General features: G+C 37.9%; 1 protein-coding gene across 2 annotated transcripts in view; it reads right to left on the reverse strand.

Moving 5' to 3' along the window:
• Positions 1–12,104: 12,104 nt before the first annotated feature.
• Positions 12,105–20,641, reverse strand: part of LOC106923741 (testis-expressed protein 264-like) — a 37,537-nt gene continuing 29,000 nt past the window's right edge. For both annotated transcript variants that reach the window (XM_088005673.1, XM_014996983.2), the window contains one exon: positions 12,105–12,972. In XM_088005673.1, coding sequence (XP_087861799.1) covers positions 12,692–12,972 — 281 coding nt within the window. In that variant the 3' untranslated portion in view covers positions 12,105–12,691. The remainder of the gene's footprint in view (positions 12,973–20,641) is intronic.

Raw genomic sequence — 20,641 nt, forward strand, 5'->3', positions numbered from 1 at the left:
CAACGGAGTTGGAAAATATCTAAAAATTATTTTTAATTCAATTTATTGATACTTTTATAATTATTTATATGACTACTTATACTTAATTGTCACAATATATAATTTTAGTATTTCTTTAATTGTTTTAAACTATTATAATGTATTAAGTTCTGCTCCGGGACAAGGGATTTTACAGGCATCATCCACCGACAACAATGTTTAAAATAAAAAAAAATATTCAGCAAACACCAGGGAAATATACATTGTTGTGCTCACATGACCCAGGTTAGTTTAGTCAGATATTTGAAAAAATTATATTTTGTGTATATTTTATTCACATTTTGTGCTTTATCCATTGGACCTGTTTTGTCCCTATTCTCAAGAATCACTGTCCTTTTCAATTCTTTTATCGATTCTCATTAAGTTAGGAAATAAACTTAATTTATTTTTTAATTCATTCAAAAGTGTGCAATTTGATTGAACCAAAATTAAAGTTGGCTTAAAAAATAAGAATCCCTCTGTCAAATGAACATTTTAACATACAATGCTTCTGTTTGCACATCAGTTTTTGTGCAGACAAATTTGTGTTTGTTTTTTCAGGAAGGGTCTTTCTAGACTCAAACTGTCTCTAGCTGTGGGAAACACCCTCTAAGATGTTATTTATTTTCACCGAGTCATTTTACTCTTCACTCCCTCGATAAATGATGTAGCTAAAAGCTACATCATTTATGTAGCTTCAGCTTACCTCTGAACCAGCATCCTTATTGGCTGTCCAACAATTACATTCAATAAATTAGAATATTTATGAAAAGTTCATCTATTTTACTAATTCAGTTTACAAGTTAACATTATGTAAAAAAGCCTCGTCAAGACCCATATTCTAATTCATTGAATATCATTGTAAATGTTGAGGTGATGGAGATTAATCACACATTATGACGCTACATAGGGACCTCACGATCCGATCACGTGATTGAAAATCAGGTCCGATCACGTGGTTTCAGAGTCGATCGGAATCGGGTGATTCATCCCGATCAATGATCGGATATATATGTATATTTATTCTAAACACAAATGGGCATAATAACAGTATCTACCGTTATGTGGCGATACAGTCAGACTGTTTCAAAACAACACATGCGCGACACTTTGCAGCAGTGACGGCCGTAAAGCGAAGCAGAATGCGACATCATCTTGGAATGGGATTACTACTGTTGCTAATTTAGCGACATTGTCTCTTTATTTAGCGACTTTTCAGAACCCGAATTTTTTGTTTGTTTGGTTGGTTGGTTGGTTGGTTGGGTTTTTTTTAAAGCGACTACCGACAAACCTAGCAACTTTCTCAGATTTATTGGCGACTTTGTCGACAAATTGGGAAAGCACCGATAACTGCCATGAGAAGTCAGTCTCCTCGTGAGGCAGCCTGCAGGGGAGCAGAGAGGAGACCCGATCCATCCTATTGGAATCAAAACATGCGCAAAGCTTCTAATGACTGTATTTTGGTTAAATATGATATGCAAAAATTATTTATTTAGTGTGGGTTCAGACAAAGTATTTACATTTAAATTATTCAATTATTTTATAAAGTTTATTTGTAGTTCTGATTGTGTCAAGTATTCTAATCACTTTTGCCTCGCCAGTGTTATAAACATGTGGTTGTAATATATCACTCTGTTTGGCTGATATTCATTTCTATACGGCTCAGATCACACATGCTCAATGCAAATTATGCCACCATCTAGAAACGTCTTCCTTTTTTAAATGTATTTTTTGAAGTGTCTGATCAGGACTCCGTACTGGCTGATATTTAAAATCAGATGACTCAGACAGAAAAACCTTCTCGGGACATCAATAGTTGTGCTATTCAAAAATCTGGTCTTTATGGTAAAGTGGAAAGAAAGAAGGGAAACGCTGTAGGTTTTATAACAAAGTTAGCTTAAAGTTTGTCACAAGCCATAGAAACGTGGTCGTGGCAGCATCATGCTGTCGAGAGCCTTTTCTTCAGCAGATATCTCAGTAATTGCACTGAGCTAAATACAGTACACTTATAGAAGAAAATCTGGAATGACCAAATTCATGTCTTAAAATGGCCAAAGTCCAGACCAAAACATAACCACGACTCAGTGGCAGGACTTGAAAATTGTTCTTCACAGACACCCTCCATCCAATCTTATTGAACTCCTTTGAAAAGAAGATGCATTCAAGTCTCTAGATGTCCAAAGCTGGTACCGAAACATCCAGAGACTTTCAGCTGTGATTGCAGCGAAAAGTGATTTGAAAAAGTATGGATTGGAGCTGACTATGCCACACTTTACTTGGAAAAACTGACAACCATGCATCATTTTTCATAATTTTTGTCTCCTACTTTCATTTATATACTACTCTATGTTGGTGTACCACTTTATCATTGTTTGCAAGTCTCCTAGTTCAGCATTTCAACCATACTTTTGTTCACAGTTACAGCACTACTTAATGAGGCAAACCAAAGTTTGCAGGCCAACCATACCATACCATACCAACTTTATTTATAAAGCACTTTAAAACAACCACAGCTGATACAAAGTGCTGTACATCAGAACACAACATAACAATAAAAAAACATAAAATAAGAACTTACAGTTTAAAAACAAAAACATACAATTTAAAACTAGATCTACTAGTATATATATAAAGCCCTTTATATATATACTTTTACTTTTAGTGGTTGCTATCTAATTTATTGGTTTCTGTCTGAACTACAGTGCCTTATTTGGCTTGTTGAGATCAAAATTCGATGAGGAGACTAAGGCCAGAAGTTGTTTTTGTTGACAGACTGAAATCCTTTTAATCTTTTGAGTTTACTTTGCGAAGTGAAACTGAAACCGGTGTTTATTTTTTATCACACTGAGGAAATAAAAAAATGAAATCCCCTTAGAGTGACCATATCAAACATTTATAGATAGTTAAGGCACTACAGAGTATATTTTTCCAAGCTTTACAACCGAGATAACACATAGACGGCGGTTCACCTCAACGGCTGTGGTTGCCATAGAAACATGATGGGTAAAAAAAAAATAAGGGTGGGACTGCAGGGGGAGGTGGGCAGTGAGACATGTATGCTAATCCAGCTCCCCATCATGTTGTGTGGCTTGTGGTTTTGGACTGAGGGAAGGAGCGGATGTGATGTCTGGGTCAGGGAGGAGTTCAGGATCAAAATACGCAAACCAATTCGATGCAAATGTTGTAATTGAAATTTCTGAGGTATTTGAGTCAACATATTGACCAAAGCAGATGTCATCTGTAATGCTTTCAAACTGAACTCCGTTCTGTCCAGCCCTGGCACAGAAAGGAGTTTTTGTCATCATGCCATTGTCCTCTCCCTCTGAGCAGAAAAAAATAAATAAAATAAGACACATAACCAATTCAAAGCTTTGTCACTCTTTTGCGAAACATTCTGGTACTGCTTCCTGATTAGTAAGTCTGAAGCTGAAATGATCAGCTCTGTTCTTGTGACTTCATTTAACCTGAATGTGCCCTGTTTCCTGTGGTCACAGATGCAGAAAACCGTCACAGTTGGTGGGAGGTGAGATGCAGAGGCAGGCTACAACAAAAAAAAAAAACACCGGTTTCTGCAGCTACACACGGATGTAGCGTCCATATGGTTTTATACGTGAATTAGAACGCTGTCACTCCGAACGATGTCTTGTGACAGCTTAGAAGATGTGCAACTATCAAACAACAGAGGAAATGTGGAAAAGAAGAGGGGGGGGGAAGTGTAATGAAAACCGGAATATCTTCCCAAATAAATATTACATAAGGGTTGTGGGTGGGAAGCCTTACGAGGCTCTGGTAGGATTCACAACTCCTCTGCCCCTCCAAGAGGATTACACTAGAAAATGTACGGGGCTTGTGATGTCAAACTAGTCTTGGATCTGCTGCCGCTTTGTGCTCTGAACAGCAAGAACAGGTGGATGGCATTTCCGTGCCCTATTATTAGAAGTCGAGGTGAGAAAATAACTTGAACAGTTCAACGTTAGAAGTCTAATTGCTCCTCTATGTTTTCTGCCGGAGCAGATGGCTGGAAAGACTGGGTCACAGTGTGAATTAATGGTCCAATAAGGAGCAGCCAATTAGGCTGACCTATGCAAACCAGGCCAAGGTTGGACATCCAGGAGAACTTCTTAAACTGCAAATAAATACTAGAGCACTGGATTCACAGCCATCAAACACACGGTTGTCTCTAATTACTTGAAACGCCGACTAAATGAGAGGCGTGTCAACAGCTCACTTACGCCAGAACTAAACCAAATCTCTGCCTCCGACGCCACAGCAGCGTCTCGATAACATCATTAAAAACTATCTTGAAACGGCTGTCACACACTCACACCCGGCAGCCAATGGAGTCACTGCGCTCTCCAGCTGTCTGCGCTCAATATTCCCTCTGAAAGGAGAGTTCAAAAAGAAAAATAGAAAAAAGGCAGCGAAGCTTTTTCTCAGCTTTGAACCATCAGCTAATGCATCTCTGCTGCAGCCCTGGCACAGAGAGGAGTTCCTTCACGAAGCCATTGTCCTCTCTCTTTGAGCAGAAACAGCTAATGTGCAAGATTTGACTCAGAGAAGGGAGTCAGAGATGATAGGTGACTGGGATGTGCAGCATATTAATAGCATGAAATGCAATGTTTGGGGGGAAAAGTAGATGATAGCAGACGATAAATGTGAGGACACAGTTTGTTTTCGTCAGTGCATCTCTCTAATTGAAAGAATACAAGTAAATCATACTGTGATCTTAATTAATCTGTAAGTGTCAAATTATCTGAGAGTGCTTTACGTCTGTTTCCACTTTTATTTAAACGCGTCAGCGTAAATGACGTGACATTTCATTCAGAGCCTACTTCACTGCACATGCATCCTTCAGACTCATGTTTGAAGCTATAATAACAGGAAAAACCCAAATAGACTAAAACAGATGAGCAGGAGGGAATAAAAGTGTATCCTTTTTACATATCTTAAAAGGCAATAGTCTTATTTACGAATGAAAACAAACCCTCATTTTTCAAAAAAAAAAAAAAAAAGGGGGGGGTAATGAAAAAAACTGCATCTTTCATCACTCCATTTGCATGATTTCCATCATTATATAATCTTGAGCAGGGACTCAGTTTATCCCTCCACCTGGACTTGTCAGCTGCAGGAATTAGGATGCAACTGTGGTTGACCAGGAGCCAGATGATTGAATTTGAACATGGATCAGATGCATAATTTGATCCAAACCCGCACTGGGGGGAAATCTGGGCTGTCGGCCGTTTAACTCCCAGAAACCACATTTCATTGAGTAAAAAAATAATAATAATAATCCCACCTGGATGTTTAATGGGGGGAAATTGGATTAACACAGACAGACAGACAGACAGACTGAGAGACAACAGGTTGACTTGTTTATTTTATGAACATATTAACTGTGTAGGTATTTTGAAAAAAAAAAAACATTCTTGAATTTATGTTCTACTCTATTAAAATGCTTTAACAATGAGCAAAGAAGAATAATAGAGAGAAAAGATTCCCTTCACTACTAAGGACACAATTGTGTAACTGTTTTCCCCCCCTCTCTCATTTGCATGCCTATGCTCAGCCGAACAGAGTGATATATTACAACCACATGTTTATAACTGTTGCTTTACTGTATCTGCTGTGACATATTTGGATAAAGTAAAAAATATTTGTAAAAGTTCTGCTGTCTAATAAGTAATTGTGACGAATTTGGCTCGAAAACTCCGTAACAAGAAGATTAAAAACAAAAAAACAACTCGTGTAAAACACGAAGCACAATGTAAGTCCAGAGTATTTCATAGTTTCTTACCCTCCTTTTTGAAGAAGAAGAAGAAGAAGAAGAAGAAGAAGAAGAAGAAGAAGAAGAAGTATATCTCTGGATGTCTCCTCTGCACCAGCCGGTGATCTACACAAAACGCGCGTCGAGCTTCTTCGTGAGGAAGAGCCGAGTCCAGATGTTGCTCACTTTGAGCATGTTTGTCAGCCAGCTGCAAAGGATCTGTCCTTGGTGCTGAAGTGCTGTTCTCACTGGTGAACTCCTCCTGACGATCCTACAACTTCTGCCTCCCCAGCCGATCAATCGATCCTCACTCAGAGTAGAAAAGAAGAAGCAGAAGAAGAAGAAGGGGGAGAAAATATATGCACCGCTCACGACGAGTCCAAAACAAACACGGAGGGATCCCACCTGTCCGACCGCAGAGGGACTCTAAACGAAATAGCAACGAGGTTTGACTTGGGAAGTTCAGGAGCTGCTGAGAAATGCTGCTGGAGATCAGTTGGATGCAACCTTTCTCTGTGCCTCCACAGAAATAATGACGCGCCGATCTCCCCTGGCCGCTCCAATTGTTTCTAGATTCGAGAATAATGAGCCTGCTGTACAGTGGGGTGGGGGCCGAAGGGGGGTGGGGTGGGGGGCTGAGAAGGCAAGAACAATAATAAAAACCTTAAAATCAAGCTCCTATCTTCTCGTGTGTCTTTTCACATACTTTAACCATCCCTTTCTCCAACCGAAATGGGTCAAGTTATGTGGAAAAACGTGAGGAAAAAACAAACAAACAAACAAACAAACAAAAACACCCATAAAAAGATTACACTAGATCTTCCCTCGGTTCAGCTAATTTTAGAAAAGGGAATCTGTTTGTTCTTTCTCTCCTTTTTCTCAACTGCTCCGCGAAGGCTGGCCAGGTCCTCATTCACCTCCATCTCATTAAAACTGAATCGCTCTTGAATTGAGTGGCGAAGCGCTTCATGAACTTGAGAGGCACTGCGCATAGTTTGTTTTTCACTACGAAAAGAAGAGGAAAATACGCCCCGTGGCACACATGCTTACCGGGGAGGAAATGCTCAGCTGTCCTTGTTCTGCTTTATCTTTTTTTAATTCACTTTAATTCAGTTCATTTATACAGCGCCAATTTACAACAAATGGCTACAAGGTGCTTTTTTTTTTTTTTTTTTTTTACAAAAGTGCCTCCTTTCTACACGATAATCTCTGAGCTATAAAGCTGCTCATTTTATTGGTTCTTTCTAAATTACTGTGGGGGGCAAATTTTACTACCACAGTATTGCCACCAAATGTTTAAACTGAAATTTGGTTTAGATTCAAGCTAATGCAGTGCATTGAAACACCTGTGGACATACATAAACCACCTTTCTACATATTTATTTGAAAACTGCCAGCAAAATAGGAGCACATTTTTGAAACATATCACCTTGCTAAATGATTACAATAAAATATTGTATATATTGCAAGTAAAAAAAACAAGAAATAATATAACATTTTTTCTAAATGTACTTAAAAAAATATTAGATTATGACTGAGTAGTGTCGTGAAACCTGGCTGGAATTAGTTGAGATCTTTCCAGAACACACAGAAAACAGGTCACAAAAGCCTGGAGCTACTAGTAATCTTGTATTATGACTTAATGTTGATTGAAACTCATGTAATCTTTGTTTTTAAATGCAATATGAATTTATTATGTTTTAAAGATGAGTAAAATACATGTAGTCCTTTCTTTAACTACTGTATGAGGTTGGAGAGTAAAGAGTAAAAAGTGTCTGACACTGTGTCACAAATATAGACCGCAGGGGTGAAAGAACTGTCAGCACGGAGGAAAGAGGAAGTGAGGTTTTGAGACTATATCTGCACCAGGTGATGAGTTGTTGATCTTTGAGTTTTAAAGAAAAAGGAAGGTTAAAAGTTGAGTGGAAGAAAGATTGAGGCTAACTGAAGGCACTTGACATCAAGGAAAGTACGCACCGGACATGCAGAAAATGAGAGAAACTGTGCACATGGGGTATAAAAATATATGCAAACGCAGAAACGGGGTTCTTTGTTCCGCAGCGTTCGAGTCGAGCACACGCGGGTATGCAGAATCAACGGAGGGCTGCGTGATGATACCCCGGGACGACTGCTCGCTGCACAAGGAAGGAACAAGATCCGTTTACCCACAACTCGGGATTCTGATTCGACTGCGGCCCCACGCTCAACCCAAAAGATTTCAACGATGCTGCAGTGGACATGGGGAATATCACATATACAGTATTATCTAAGCTGTAACAAGTGCACGTTAATATCAGGGAAAGAGCTACCGTGAACAGACGTGGCTACTCCGATGTCTGAATCATGGACTGAAGCGGGTCATAACGTCTGGATGAAGGTAGTTAGAGCTTAGACGAACCTGTCTCGCTCCCAGCTTAAACAAAAGTTCTCTACATTCTTATTTGCGGTAATACCCAGGAATTAGAGGCTTTTCGGACCCGTGAGATGGAGAGCTGGTCAGTCCGCTGGAGTTTGGGAGGAGTTAGGGGCGTGGCTGAATACTGTGGATTCACATTTGATACTCATTTATTCTCATTCAAGGCTAAAACCAGACACAGATTTGCTATTATCTCCACAATTTTCTTAAAGGTTTTTGTATTCCACGTTTTTTTTTTTTCTTAAGAACTACTGCAAAACATGCTCAGTTTCATTTTTGGTAGTTAGCCACAAAACAACTTGTGCTTTTCGCAAACTGCCAGAGATGATCGACATGAAACAGCCATCAGTGGTGAGCGACGGGTTTGACCGGAAGTGTCCCGAAATCACATTCTGACTGAGCCAAAACATTTTTTGCCCGAACCGCAACAATATTACATCAACTACCTTCCTGCTGCATAATTAGTGTAGAGAGGAGACAGAGAGAATCAGCTGCACCATTCTGTGTCTAAAATACCATGGCAAACACCCATTAGGCTTTAGTTTATGCTGGAGACGTTCAGCAAGTAACGGAAACTTATTTTTGGGTGAATTTAGCATCGTTGCAGTTTCATGCATCCCTTCTCTCCCCCACACAGACTGAAACTGCACATCCCAAAAGAAGAACATTTTTCCTGAGTACAGCGGCAATTAAAACTGACGAGCGGGTGCTGTTGCTGCTGCTGCTGCTGCTTGTTGCATAATTTCCCCCAGCCAACACAAAAGGGCCAATTTACTCCCGGAGAGAGAGAAAAAAAAAGAAGAGGAATTGTGGTTTACATTGCAATGGTTGAGGGCATGTGGGTGGCACACAGAGTTTAGATAGGAACATGCCAATTAATGTCAGGCGAAATTACTGGGCAGAGGAGGAAAGTGCTTCAAGCCAGCGGTCAGCGCGCATCAGTCTCCCTGCTGCTTTTTCTGCGTTGACAGCAACTGAACAATTAGGCCACAATCTACAATTAATTCCCTCTTTGTCTCGATTTGGTCACGCAAATTTTACAGACCTGGAAAGCAAGTAGCTTTTAGTGTTTGAACCCCTAATGAAGTTGACTAATTTGGTACCAGTGTCATAATTTTAACTAACACGTAAAACCGTGTTATTCAGGAGGTACCGACAGTGTTTTTGATAAAAAACCTATTATTATTATTCAACTGAAAATTTTGGTGTGACAACTGAGTCTAGAGTAGACATTATTTTCATTAGAAACGGACTAAAAGACACAGCCAGTGTTTGGTCGTTTACTTGCCCTGGGGAATTAGTTAAGTGTTAAATTCTAAAGGTTATTAGATAAAAAGTTGGAAAAAAGGTAGGCCACCAACTGAACGATGAAGTCATGAGATGTTTATACCTTTTGCCTTTGATTGTAAACCATTGTTCTTTGTTCTTTGTTTTTGTTTTTCGTTATTGCTTTTTAAGAAAAGCTGCCAACGTCAAAAGAAAGCTTAAAGAAAAACTGATCAAGATTGCCTCAAAAGACAAATAAGTATGGTGGTGTGTACTCAATAAAGAAATTAGGGATGATTTAAAATTGCATCAGTTTTTGTTATATTGAATCAATTAACGTTTTCTGCAGGACCTTTTCATCTTAAAATCGCAGTAACATCTGCAAAGATAGAAAACACTCCAGGTTGTATAAAATTACAGTTCATAATTTGAATGTCTGACTTCCTTCTCTTGCTTAAGCACAGAATATTAACCCTATTTCCCTCATCTTGTCACCTTGGTGTCAGGAGTTACTTTACACAAAAGTTATTCTCTCTAGCCTATTATTAAGTGTCAAACTAAATTAAGGCAAAAAAAAGGACACAAATCATCAAATTATCATTGTCACTGAAAGAGAGTGTGCAATTTTTACAAATACAGAATTTCTAAATCTTGTGCACAAAATGTACAGTTATAGAACCTGGAGTATACTTGACAAAAAGTAAAGTGTATTCACTTTTGTAGAGGATTTTATAATCACACAGATAAAGCATCTCAGCGTTTACTCCCAAACTCATCTATCACATTTAAGTTTCTCCTGTGGGATCTTGACTCCGTCTTTGGAGTAATCACCATTTAGATTAAAAATGTAAATGCATCCTATAGATCTTCTTATTTGTGGATTATGTGATGGGTAAAAGCTCATCACTTTGGTAATTAACAATCAAAGTCCAGTTTACAGTAGATTGGTGGATCTCTGAAGCTCTGTGAGTCTGGCTCAGTTTTTTTGTGCTTTTGTGTTTTTATCTGCTTCCTTGTTCTGTCAAAAAAAAAAAAAAAAACACCCCAAAGCAGCGAAATGACCGCTTGTCAGCAAAAGAAATCAGCTTAATGAATTGTTAGGCAGCTCAAAATTTCCATGAAGGCTACTTTTTTCCTCGGATATCAAGCTGACAGATGAGGCTTGAATATGCAAATTTTGTCTTGCAGAAGATCCCACCGCGATGTTTGTATTTTACTTGATATTCCAAGGTTATTCCAACCTGTTTTCAACCAAGCCAGTTATCAGTCAGATTGTGGACAACGGGTCATCTGATGCATCATTTGTTTTTACCTTAAAGGCTAAACGAACCCGTAGAGTTTTTTTTTTTTTTATCATCGTAAAACTCGAAGAAAAACAAAATCCTTATTCATCTCAACAGAAAGCGGTTCACCTCCACCGCACATTGCAAGGCATCAATCTTTTTAGAATAGTCTTGGATTGTATTTGATCTTACAATTTTAAGAAGCCAGTCTCGATGTATACTATGATGTCTTCGCAGAGCAACTGGATTTATATTGAGATCAGATTGAACACAGATAAACTCCATTTACTAATTAGTTCGACTTCTGAAGGTAAATGGAATGGATTTTATTTAAGGACATAAGAATAAGGCACTCTTTTTGGATGCCTATTTGTAAACTGAATATCAATTTGCTTCCTCTTTACTGTTATTTGCAACATTCTGTTGGTTTAACACATAAAATCCATTCTGGAGATTGCCAACAATGAGGTGGGGAGGGAAATAAAAGCATTATATCCTAGTATGACACCTTCATCAGATTACAAATAAAATATTGCAGGGTGACAAGAAGTTGCTACCGGCCTGACTTGAAGCGATTTCATGGATTTGCTTCAGAGCTTTGCTTCCACTTACGGTGATTTGAATATTAATGATTCGCCCACTTGTCTCGGATGAACACTGACTGTGATCACGTTCTCAGTTTCACAGGTGGAGGAGGTTTTACAGGAAGAATGTTGCTGAATATTGATTCAGATCAAATGAAACAGGTGTGACACAAACAAATCTTCAACAGTGAGCAGAAGAAAATCTACATCGGGGGTAAAGAAATGTGTAGAAATATTCACTGATACCAGCAGATAAACAAAAAGTCATTAAGCTTGAAAGATCAGTTATTACAGTTAATTTACAACAGCTTAAAATTAAAGTCTTTCCTGAGTCTGTAACAAAAGCATTAATTATAAAAATATATAAACCATTAAGTTGAAATGCATGATAAAAGACTGTTTGCTAAGTAAATTAGCATATTCTTCTCCACATGGACTAATAAATAAGGGTAGTTGTTTGCGGGCATAATACAAGTCACCTAAGTCTTGTATTATCCCATTCTTCAACAAACCTTAAACAAATGTGTGGATGACAAAATAGTTTGAAGTCCAAAAATAAAACCACATTTCTCATGGCTCTGTAAAAATCTAAAAGGTTAATTGACAACATCTGAAGTAAAATGTTGTCATTTTACGTCATGCGAGATCAGAGGATGGTACAATGGCATCATGTTAATCCATCCGAACTAAATCAAAGTACAGATTCCATAGGACTGTCCAGCCATCACAGCGTTCTGAAAGGAGGAAATGTGGTCAAGACAAAACACTAAAACTGGATGTTCAAGTAAAATGTTTATTTTTCTAGAGAGTGAAAATCTTTCATAAACCTTAGGTATCTGTGTTTTTCAAGTAAAAATTGTTGTATTGTCAACACATATCAAATAATTTTGAACATTAAAAGGGGGGGGAATCCAGATATTTACATTTTCTTTTTAACAAAGACAATGAAATGAACACAACCAGAAACGACGCTTTTGAAACAAGAACGGCCCGTTCAAAGTGATACAGCATAACAGCTATTTCCATAGCTGTGAAACTAAATGAAACCAAACAAAATCCCAAAAGCTTTGGATTCCTGTTACTTTGTTGAAACTTTGTGCAGTTCTTTACTGCAAATGCATCTGCAGAGTCTAGCACCAGTTGTCTTTTCATCTCAGGCACAACTGAAACACTCTTCAGTAATAAAAATGCATTAAGTCCAGTGAAAACTTAAACTTTTGTAAATATAAATCTTTTTCATTAAAACTTTTTAAACACTGTTGGTGGTTTTGGTTTTTGATAAGAATTGCTCTTTAAAAACAACATACAGCGCAGCAGCCATTTTTTTTTTCTTCCTCAGCTTATGGGTCTCACTGAATCTTTACTCCTCCTCTCCAACGACGCCCCACAACTTCTCCGTGGAGACCTCCACGCTCTCCTCTTTGGGCTCTCCATGTTGTCTTCTCCCTTTCTGAACTCCGCCACTCCACTCCCACTTCGGTTCTTTAAACTGGGCTCCCCCGGAGCTCCCCCCTTTGTTGTCTCCACTCCCTTGATCTCGGACGGGCACAGAGCGGACGGAGGACGCCACCGATGACGTCTCTCTGCTGTCTGACAGCAGAACGCCGCTCCCAGAACTGTATTCGCTGTTGGAGTCTGCACCTAAAGCAGCAATGAAACAAAGGGAGGGGAAGGACAGATGGTGAGAGGACATCCATAAACAAACACCACACGAGGAATGAAAGACTGCCCAAAATCTCCACGCTGGGATTCAAGCAAAAACACCGCAGGAACCATTTGAGCTGCACTTTGATTTGAGTCCAGAAGGGCTCTTTGCTTACAAGTTTGCCTTTATCTTCCAGAAAACAGGTCAATCATTCATGTGATATGTGATTCCCTTTGTTGCTAACCTATTACCTGGATCTCAGTTTAATAAAAAACAAACAAAAAAAAAAGGAATGCTCTCACCTTTCCTCCCCCACTTGGTGCATGCTTCATAATGACAAGGCAGCTATAGCATATCTGCCTCTCACATTTCTCCGGTTAACGAACTCGCAGCTTCAACACCTTGTGCTGTTAGTTGAAGCCGAAAACCAAAAATAGGCAGTGAGGTGTCGCTAATTAGAAACTTCAATGAGCTTAAGGTTTTAATTGGATGGGATCATATAAGCAACGACTCTGAATATGTGGGAGTTTTTTCAGTTAATTTCTTGGAGGCTTAGAGATCTAGTTTCACTTCTAAGCGATTCAGTTTGTTGACCTTTTGTCTCTGTTTTTTTTTCTTTCTTTCTTTCTTTTTTTTCAGAACAATATATCTTTCCAAAAAAACTCAGTCAGTTCTGAGCAGCAACACACAATGAAACTAAATTTCTTCAGGTTTTAAACAGTGCTGGTGACGAGCTTGTAAAATGAAACTTCTTTTTTTTTTTTTTTTTTTGCATTAGTGGATCTTTTACAAACTTGTGAATCCATTTATTGCATCATTAAATACATCAAATTACCAGAAGATTTTTTTTTTACAGATATTGAGTGTGTGTTTTGATCAGAAGTGTTCATGAATACTTTTACTCTGGATGTTTTCTGACTTCAACAAAACACCAAAATACATGGTAAAAGAAAGACTCATTGTGTGTTGTGTTTACATTCTTAACATGATTTTTAAAAGGAGAAAATAGGTTAATTATGACAGAGAACATCAACCCGGGTAAAAAACAAAAAACAAAGCAAAACTACTAAATAACCTTGAAAGAAAACTGATCGTTGATGACTTCTAACTGCGTCAGTATAAGAAAAGTTACTGGTGGGAAAAATGGCATTTGTAACAGTAATAACAAGAGTGAAGTACAATTTTTATTGGAGAAAATCCACACAAAAAGGTAAAGAAAAGTAAATTATAATTTAGCCAGAAGCTCAGTATGATTAATTTACAGCTACCTCGTGCATGGGGCTGATGAGACAAAACAGAAAATTAAATAAATTTAAAAAAAGCACAATGGAGACAAAAAGAGCAGCGGTTTGGCTGGAAGCCCCCGAAGCAAGTCACAAAACTTAATCAGTCAGTGGGGACTTAATACACAGAGTCTTAATGCAGACCAGCATCTCTCTGTAAGCCATTTTAGCCTTTCTCAGAGAATCCTATAGAGCCACTCATAGTAAAACATAATGGTGGCTGTATAGTGTTGTGGGCATTGCATTGTTAAGTAAGAGCAGGAAAGTTGATCAGACTGGGTACAAAACAGATGGCGCCAAGTACAGGGCAAACCTTTAAGCAAAATCTGCTGGAAACTGCAAAAAAAAAATAAAAAGTGGGGTAGAGGTTCACCTTCCATCAGTATCCAACCCTCCACCTGCAGCCAGAGCTGCTAAGTCCTTGGTTTAGATTACTTTAGATTTAGATTGATATCTGTGTGCTACAGCGGTCCAGTCAGACAGAAAACCTAAATAGACATATAGAAGTTGGCAGCTGTAAAATTCAAGACTTTTGAGTAATATGAACATTTTGCAAAGTACCAAAACCTAGTAAATACCTTTCTCTGCAACTTTTAGCATATATTTCTTACATTACAGAGTTCTCTACAATGTTGCTTTAGTTTAAGTGGAACTGCATGTATAAAATGAACAGGTTATGTAGTAGCTGAGCAACAATGGCCACAGATCTTTCAAAGCAGCTTGTAAAGTAAGCATAAGTGAGATGTATGGTTCACATATGCAGCTCACTGTTGTTGTTCAGTCAGCTGAAGGTGCAGGACAGAAGTTGAAGTGTCAAAAAAAAAAGAGTAAAATGTGCAGGAGAGACAGGTCTATCAAGTTTCTTTAGCAGAAAGTGCCTAAAGTTTACTCAAATAGCCGCAGGATTTAATGGTAGATGCTTATGAAAAAGTACAACACAGAAATTGCTAAGTTGGCAACAGGGAAGGACAGTCAGTCTGAAAAAGTGAAGATTTCTACATTTACACCGAAGAAATGTCAGTGAAATAGCTGTGTGGAGAGCAAAAGAGGAGATATAAGAATAGTCACCTAAAATAATTTAATCTAATGTAGAATCAGATTCAAACATGAACATGTTTTTTTATATCTTATTCATACTATTTTCATAATCGTATTCTTAATATACGTAATCTTATTGTCCAATCAAAGCTGAAAAAGTTCATCTATGACGACTGTAGTTGTTTTTAATAGTTATGGCAATTTCTCAATCCAAAACTTGTGAGGAACTTAAGGAATTCTGATCATTTCACTTCTTCTGTATTTAATTTTATACAACCTAATAACCCCTTACTGTAAGAAAATGTGGTTATGTGACCTCCATTTAATCATCTAACAACAAGAGATTCCTCAAACCCAGTCAGGATCCAAAATCACATTTCACAAGTTGTCTGGGTGAACAGGAATAAAACCACAGTCATTGGAAATAAGCTGAAGCCTAATGAATTAACATAGAGTTAGATTAAATCTGAGACTTACATTTTTCCATCTAAAACATCCACACTTTTCCAGATTTACATTTTAGTCATCTTTCTTAACATCTGAGCACAAAGAAAGTTTACTCACGGGGTTTTATCATACCGCATCCTCTATAAATTGTAAAACAACATGATCCTGAGTCTGGCTTCTGATCCAGCAGTATAGCTATGAGTTATTTTTGAGCAAGTTAAATAACCTCTACTGTAAGATGTAAAAAAAAAAACCATAAATTTGTAAAATTGAAATCAAATCAACTAACCATAAATAAAGATTATTTCAGGAACAGTTTATTTATTTATTTATTTGAAAAGTAAAAACAAATATTAATTTCAGTTTGACTGCTAAAACAGATCCAGTTTTAAAACCACATGTCCAAGAATATAAGAATATAAAGGTGCCAGAAAACAGATAAATGGTCCTATATACACATTTTTAATGGGGCATCTTGAGTGTTATCTCATTCAATAACTATAAAATCCCTCTGGTTCTTTTTTCAGTTTGTTTTTTTCCTACCCAAATTCATTATTTCTTTTTATGCCAATGTATCTTAGAAACAGAGCAGCTGTTTTGTACGAATGAATATTTGATAGTAAGAGTTAAACATCCTCCAGTCAGTTTTGACACTTGTGTATTTTTATGACCTACCAAGAATTTAAACACACAACCTTCTCCTGGCTTTAGGAAGAATGAACTGAAAAAGAAAATAAAAACCAGTGAATCCAGTTGTTTCAGAGGTCAGAAGAGAATGAGCAGAAATGGGCAGAATGGCGGAGACGCGTAGTAATCTGCTACGGCAGCAGATTACTACACTCAGTCCAACTCATGTCAGGGGAGAACTGAAAACTACGGCTACAAGAATGACAGGCTCACCAAAATTCAACTATAACAAGGTGGAAAAATGATGGCTGGTTTGGTGAGTCTCAATCTTAGCAACAGCATTCGGATGCTTGAGTCAGAATTTGAGGTAAACAACATGAAAGCATGGATCCATCCCTCCTTGCATCAGCAGTTCAGACTGGTGATGTAATGGTGCGGAGGATGTTTTTTTTTTTGGCATACTTTGGGTGAGCATTGCTTAAGCACTGCAGCATACCGGTGCATTGATGCTAACTTCATAAATCACTTTGTGACTAGAGTGTGCCTGTCTTCTGGCAGAGTTTCCTAGGAGGATCCTGTGTCATAAAGCTCAAATTGTCTCAACCAGGCTTCTTGAACTTTGCAAAAGGGTACGGCAGATCCAACTGGTATCATTTGGGATTTGGAGGAACAAGAGTTTTAAATATTGAATGTGCAGGAGTCTGCAGCAACTGTGTGTGACGCCATCATCTGGGTATGGGGCAAAATCTCTGATGGCTCTTCCCAGCACCTTGTAAAATGTATGGCATTCAAAATTAAAGCAGATGTGAAGGCAAAAGGAGGTCCAACAAATTACTAAGAAATTGCACGCAATAAAGTGACTGGTGAATGTGCATTTGATTACATTTACTTCTTTGCTTTTATTGGCGCTTTTATTGATATTTGTGTGCTGCTCTCGTCTATACATTTTATTAAGTTACTATGCACTTTGAAATTTATAATTGCTTTAAAGTTGCTCGACAGAAGTGAAGCTGAGATGTGCTGAAACAAAATGAGTTCATAAACAAGAAAACACAACCGAGCTCTACTGAAAACTAGAAGCATATTCTACTGGACTTGAGCTGTGACTTATTCCTTTAATATTACCTGATGCTTGACCTGAAACTGTTCCCAAAGCAGCAAGCCGAGGCGGCAAATGCAGCATGTTTATAAAGAACTACCACTGATACAAAATGCAAAACCACTTTTGCAGCCGAGTGAAGTATGCCGAGGACTGACAGGATAATTGTTAGAATGCTGCCAGGCAGTATGAGGAGCCATGTGTGCAGAGGCTGGGGGTTGATAAGGTCACTGAGACAGGATTGGTATCGAGTGTTTTGGGGGGGTGTGCGGCGGTGGCGGGTGGTCGAGTGCAAGTGCGTGTGGAGCGGGGTGTCAATAGACCGAAGAAGCTTCCAGTGGCCTGAATGCTCCGCTGGCTCACTCTGGCTGAAAAGATCCCAGTGTGACAGGGGCACAACTATCTGTCACATTATCATTCAGAGGCATGGACCTGAATGTCACTTCCACTCTGCACTGTGGCCGTGACACATGAGGAGCAGGATTTGTCAGCAGCGCTCTTGTTTGCTTTGGAGAAAAAAAATGGAGAAGATTCACAGGGGAACTTCTAGGGTCTGGCTTTCTGTTCAGACCGAGTGAAATTCAAACGGAAATTGGTGTAAATCTGGGTAGTTAGAAAAAAGAAAGAAAATATTTTAAGGTATGTTTTAAATTTCAGTAGTATTTTTTTTGTTGTTATTTTTAAGTTTTAAAAAAACTGAGATGTCAGGCAAGTAAAGAAAAGCATCTTATTGAGTTTTTATAAAGTTGCAAAATGGTGCCAAAGTTATCCAATAGAATTTACATCTGAATGAAAGACTAGACTTGAATATCTTATTGACAGGTGGGCTTTAGCTAAGATGTTACAAGGTTTGGAAGTGATTAAAAAGTCTGACATTTTTATTGAGTTACAGTTTAAAATATTAACATATTCAATAAGGTCCTATTATTAGGCTGCTAAAAACAAATCTGAGCTAAAACTGACAACATCTGGAGACAATTCAGCAAAAAGTGGGGAAAAAAACTTGATCAAATACATCCAGACTTTTGTAAAATTATATTCATGCCCTTGAAATAAATGTTTCTTCATATGAACCACTTGTTGCATTTTCAGCTTATGTTGTCAAGCTGCCGTCTTCAGGATATAATTTGATTAGCAGCCAATAATACGTTTTAAAATGTGTCCATGTTCTGAAGTCTAAAATCCTTTCAACTTACAATGGCAAAGGTTTCCCATTTATTGCAACAGCTACTGCATAAAGCTGACAATTTTCTTTACCAATTTAGAGAGAAAGAAGGTGAAGGAGTGGGTAGATATACAGTTTTTCAGGAACTCAGTGCATCACAGCTTTGTACCCTGACTGGAGACCTCATGTGTAAAAAGTCAAATTGTGAAAGTTCCTTGCTAATAAATATCCCACAGCCAGGTGTTAGTGGTGACAAAATGGAGTTGCTTAAAAAAATCCAAACCGGCACAAGCCTGTAGACATTTGCAAATTAGATTAAATAAACATAATTATCACAATTAAACTCCAAATTAATATTACTTCTTATTATTTTGTATTTATCTTCCTTCCAATAATTTTAGCTCGAGTTATTATTATTATTATTATTAGCAAGTGTTGTTGCTATTCACCTGCTGTCCATCTAATGTGATGTTGAAATCGAACAGAGCTTAGTGGCATCTAAGCAGCATTAATTATACGCTTCAACAAATTTATAATAAGCTTCATCAACTAACAATAACTCCGTCCACTTCTTTAAGATCTTTTATATCTCATTGCTATTGTTTATGTTTGAGTGCTCTGTATTCTCTCTGAAAGCAAGCTTTCCAGGTGGTGTCCTTAAAGCTGCAGTCACCCTCTTGGTGAGTGGCAGCACAGCTCCAGCAGAGGCTGTTGTGTTTGGGCTTTTCATTAACACCTAAGAAGGTGTCAGTAACAGTTTACTTCTACAGAGCTGCCCATAAACAAAACGGCATTTGATACAAGGGTCCAACTCCCTTACATTCAGGCCAAAACGTCAAGGAGCCTGACTGGACAGATGGCAGACCAAGACGGCGTTCGTAGAAAATATCTCCTCTCAACATTTTTGTGGAGCTTTTTAAGGTCCATCAGTTCAACCGATTTGCATTTTACAGTATTGGCTGTTTTGCTTAATTTTCCCTGTTGAGCATGAAAACATATTGAAGCATATAGACGCTTAAAAGCAAGATGTTTCCCTCATGAGTAGGAAGAGATATAAACAAGAGATATAAGCTGTGCCTGTGCTGCATCGGGATTCAGTAAGATCAGGTTAAATCTTAGTGTCCAGAAATAAAGCTTAGTTGCTCAACTGAAGTAATTCTTAATTAAACAATGGAGGAAAAGGGCATTTTGGAGAAAAAACCAGCAGCAACATTTTATGTATAACTTTCCTTCCCCATTCATGTATTATGTATGAATAAGGACTTAATGGTCAGTAACAGATGAGACATAATACTCATTCTTTGTAGAAGTATTTGCACCTTGAGTTATGAAACTTGGTCTTTTTCATATTTTGTCATGTTACAGCATCAAGCTAACATTTTCATAATGATTTTATGTGATACAAAACTTTGCATGATTCCAAGGAGGAGAAAAGAAGAAACATAGTTCTTAATTACTAAAATCTGATTTGTGCGCCATGTGTTTGTATTAACCCCAGTCAGTACTTTGAAAAGCCACTTTCAGCTGCAATTCTTTTATGGTATGATGTCTCATAAACTGAAAACAGCATGATGCTGTCACCACTTTATTTTACAGTTGGAAAGGTGTGTTCCAGATGATGCATTTTTAGTTTTCTTTCACATGCAGCATTGAGCATGTAAACAGAAAAGCTCGGTTTTCATCTCATTTGACAAGAGGACTTTATTCTGCCCCCTACAGGATTTGTGGCAAACAGCAAATGGAACTACTTGTAACTTTCTTTCAACAATAGCTTTCTTCTTGCCCCTTTTCAATAAAGGCATGATTGTTCACGAATTAGGTGATTATTTAAGGTAATTGGCTGCCTTTCTTAGGAAAGGCATTAACAAATGGAAGAGCAAAATAAATGCAAACCATGTATTTTTTTTTTTTTGCCTTTACAATTATAAGCTACTTTGTGTTAGCCTATTGTACAAATCCTAATAAAAAACACAAAGATTGTGGGTGTAATTAGACAAAATAAAAAA

This window comes from Poecilia mexicana, unplaced genomic scaffold (genome assembly GCF_051168715.1).
Source record: "Poecilia mexicana isolate PSO_F unplaced genomic scaffold, ASM5116871v1 scaffold_5, whole genome shotgun sequence".
In the NCBI taxonomy this organism is placed as follows: Eukaryota; Metazoa; Chordata; class Actinopteri; order Cyprinodontiformes; family Poeciliidae; genus Poecilia; species Poecilia mexicana.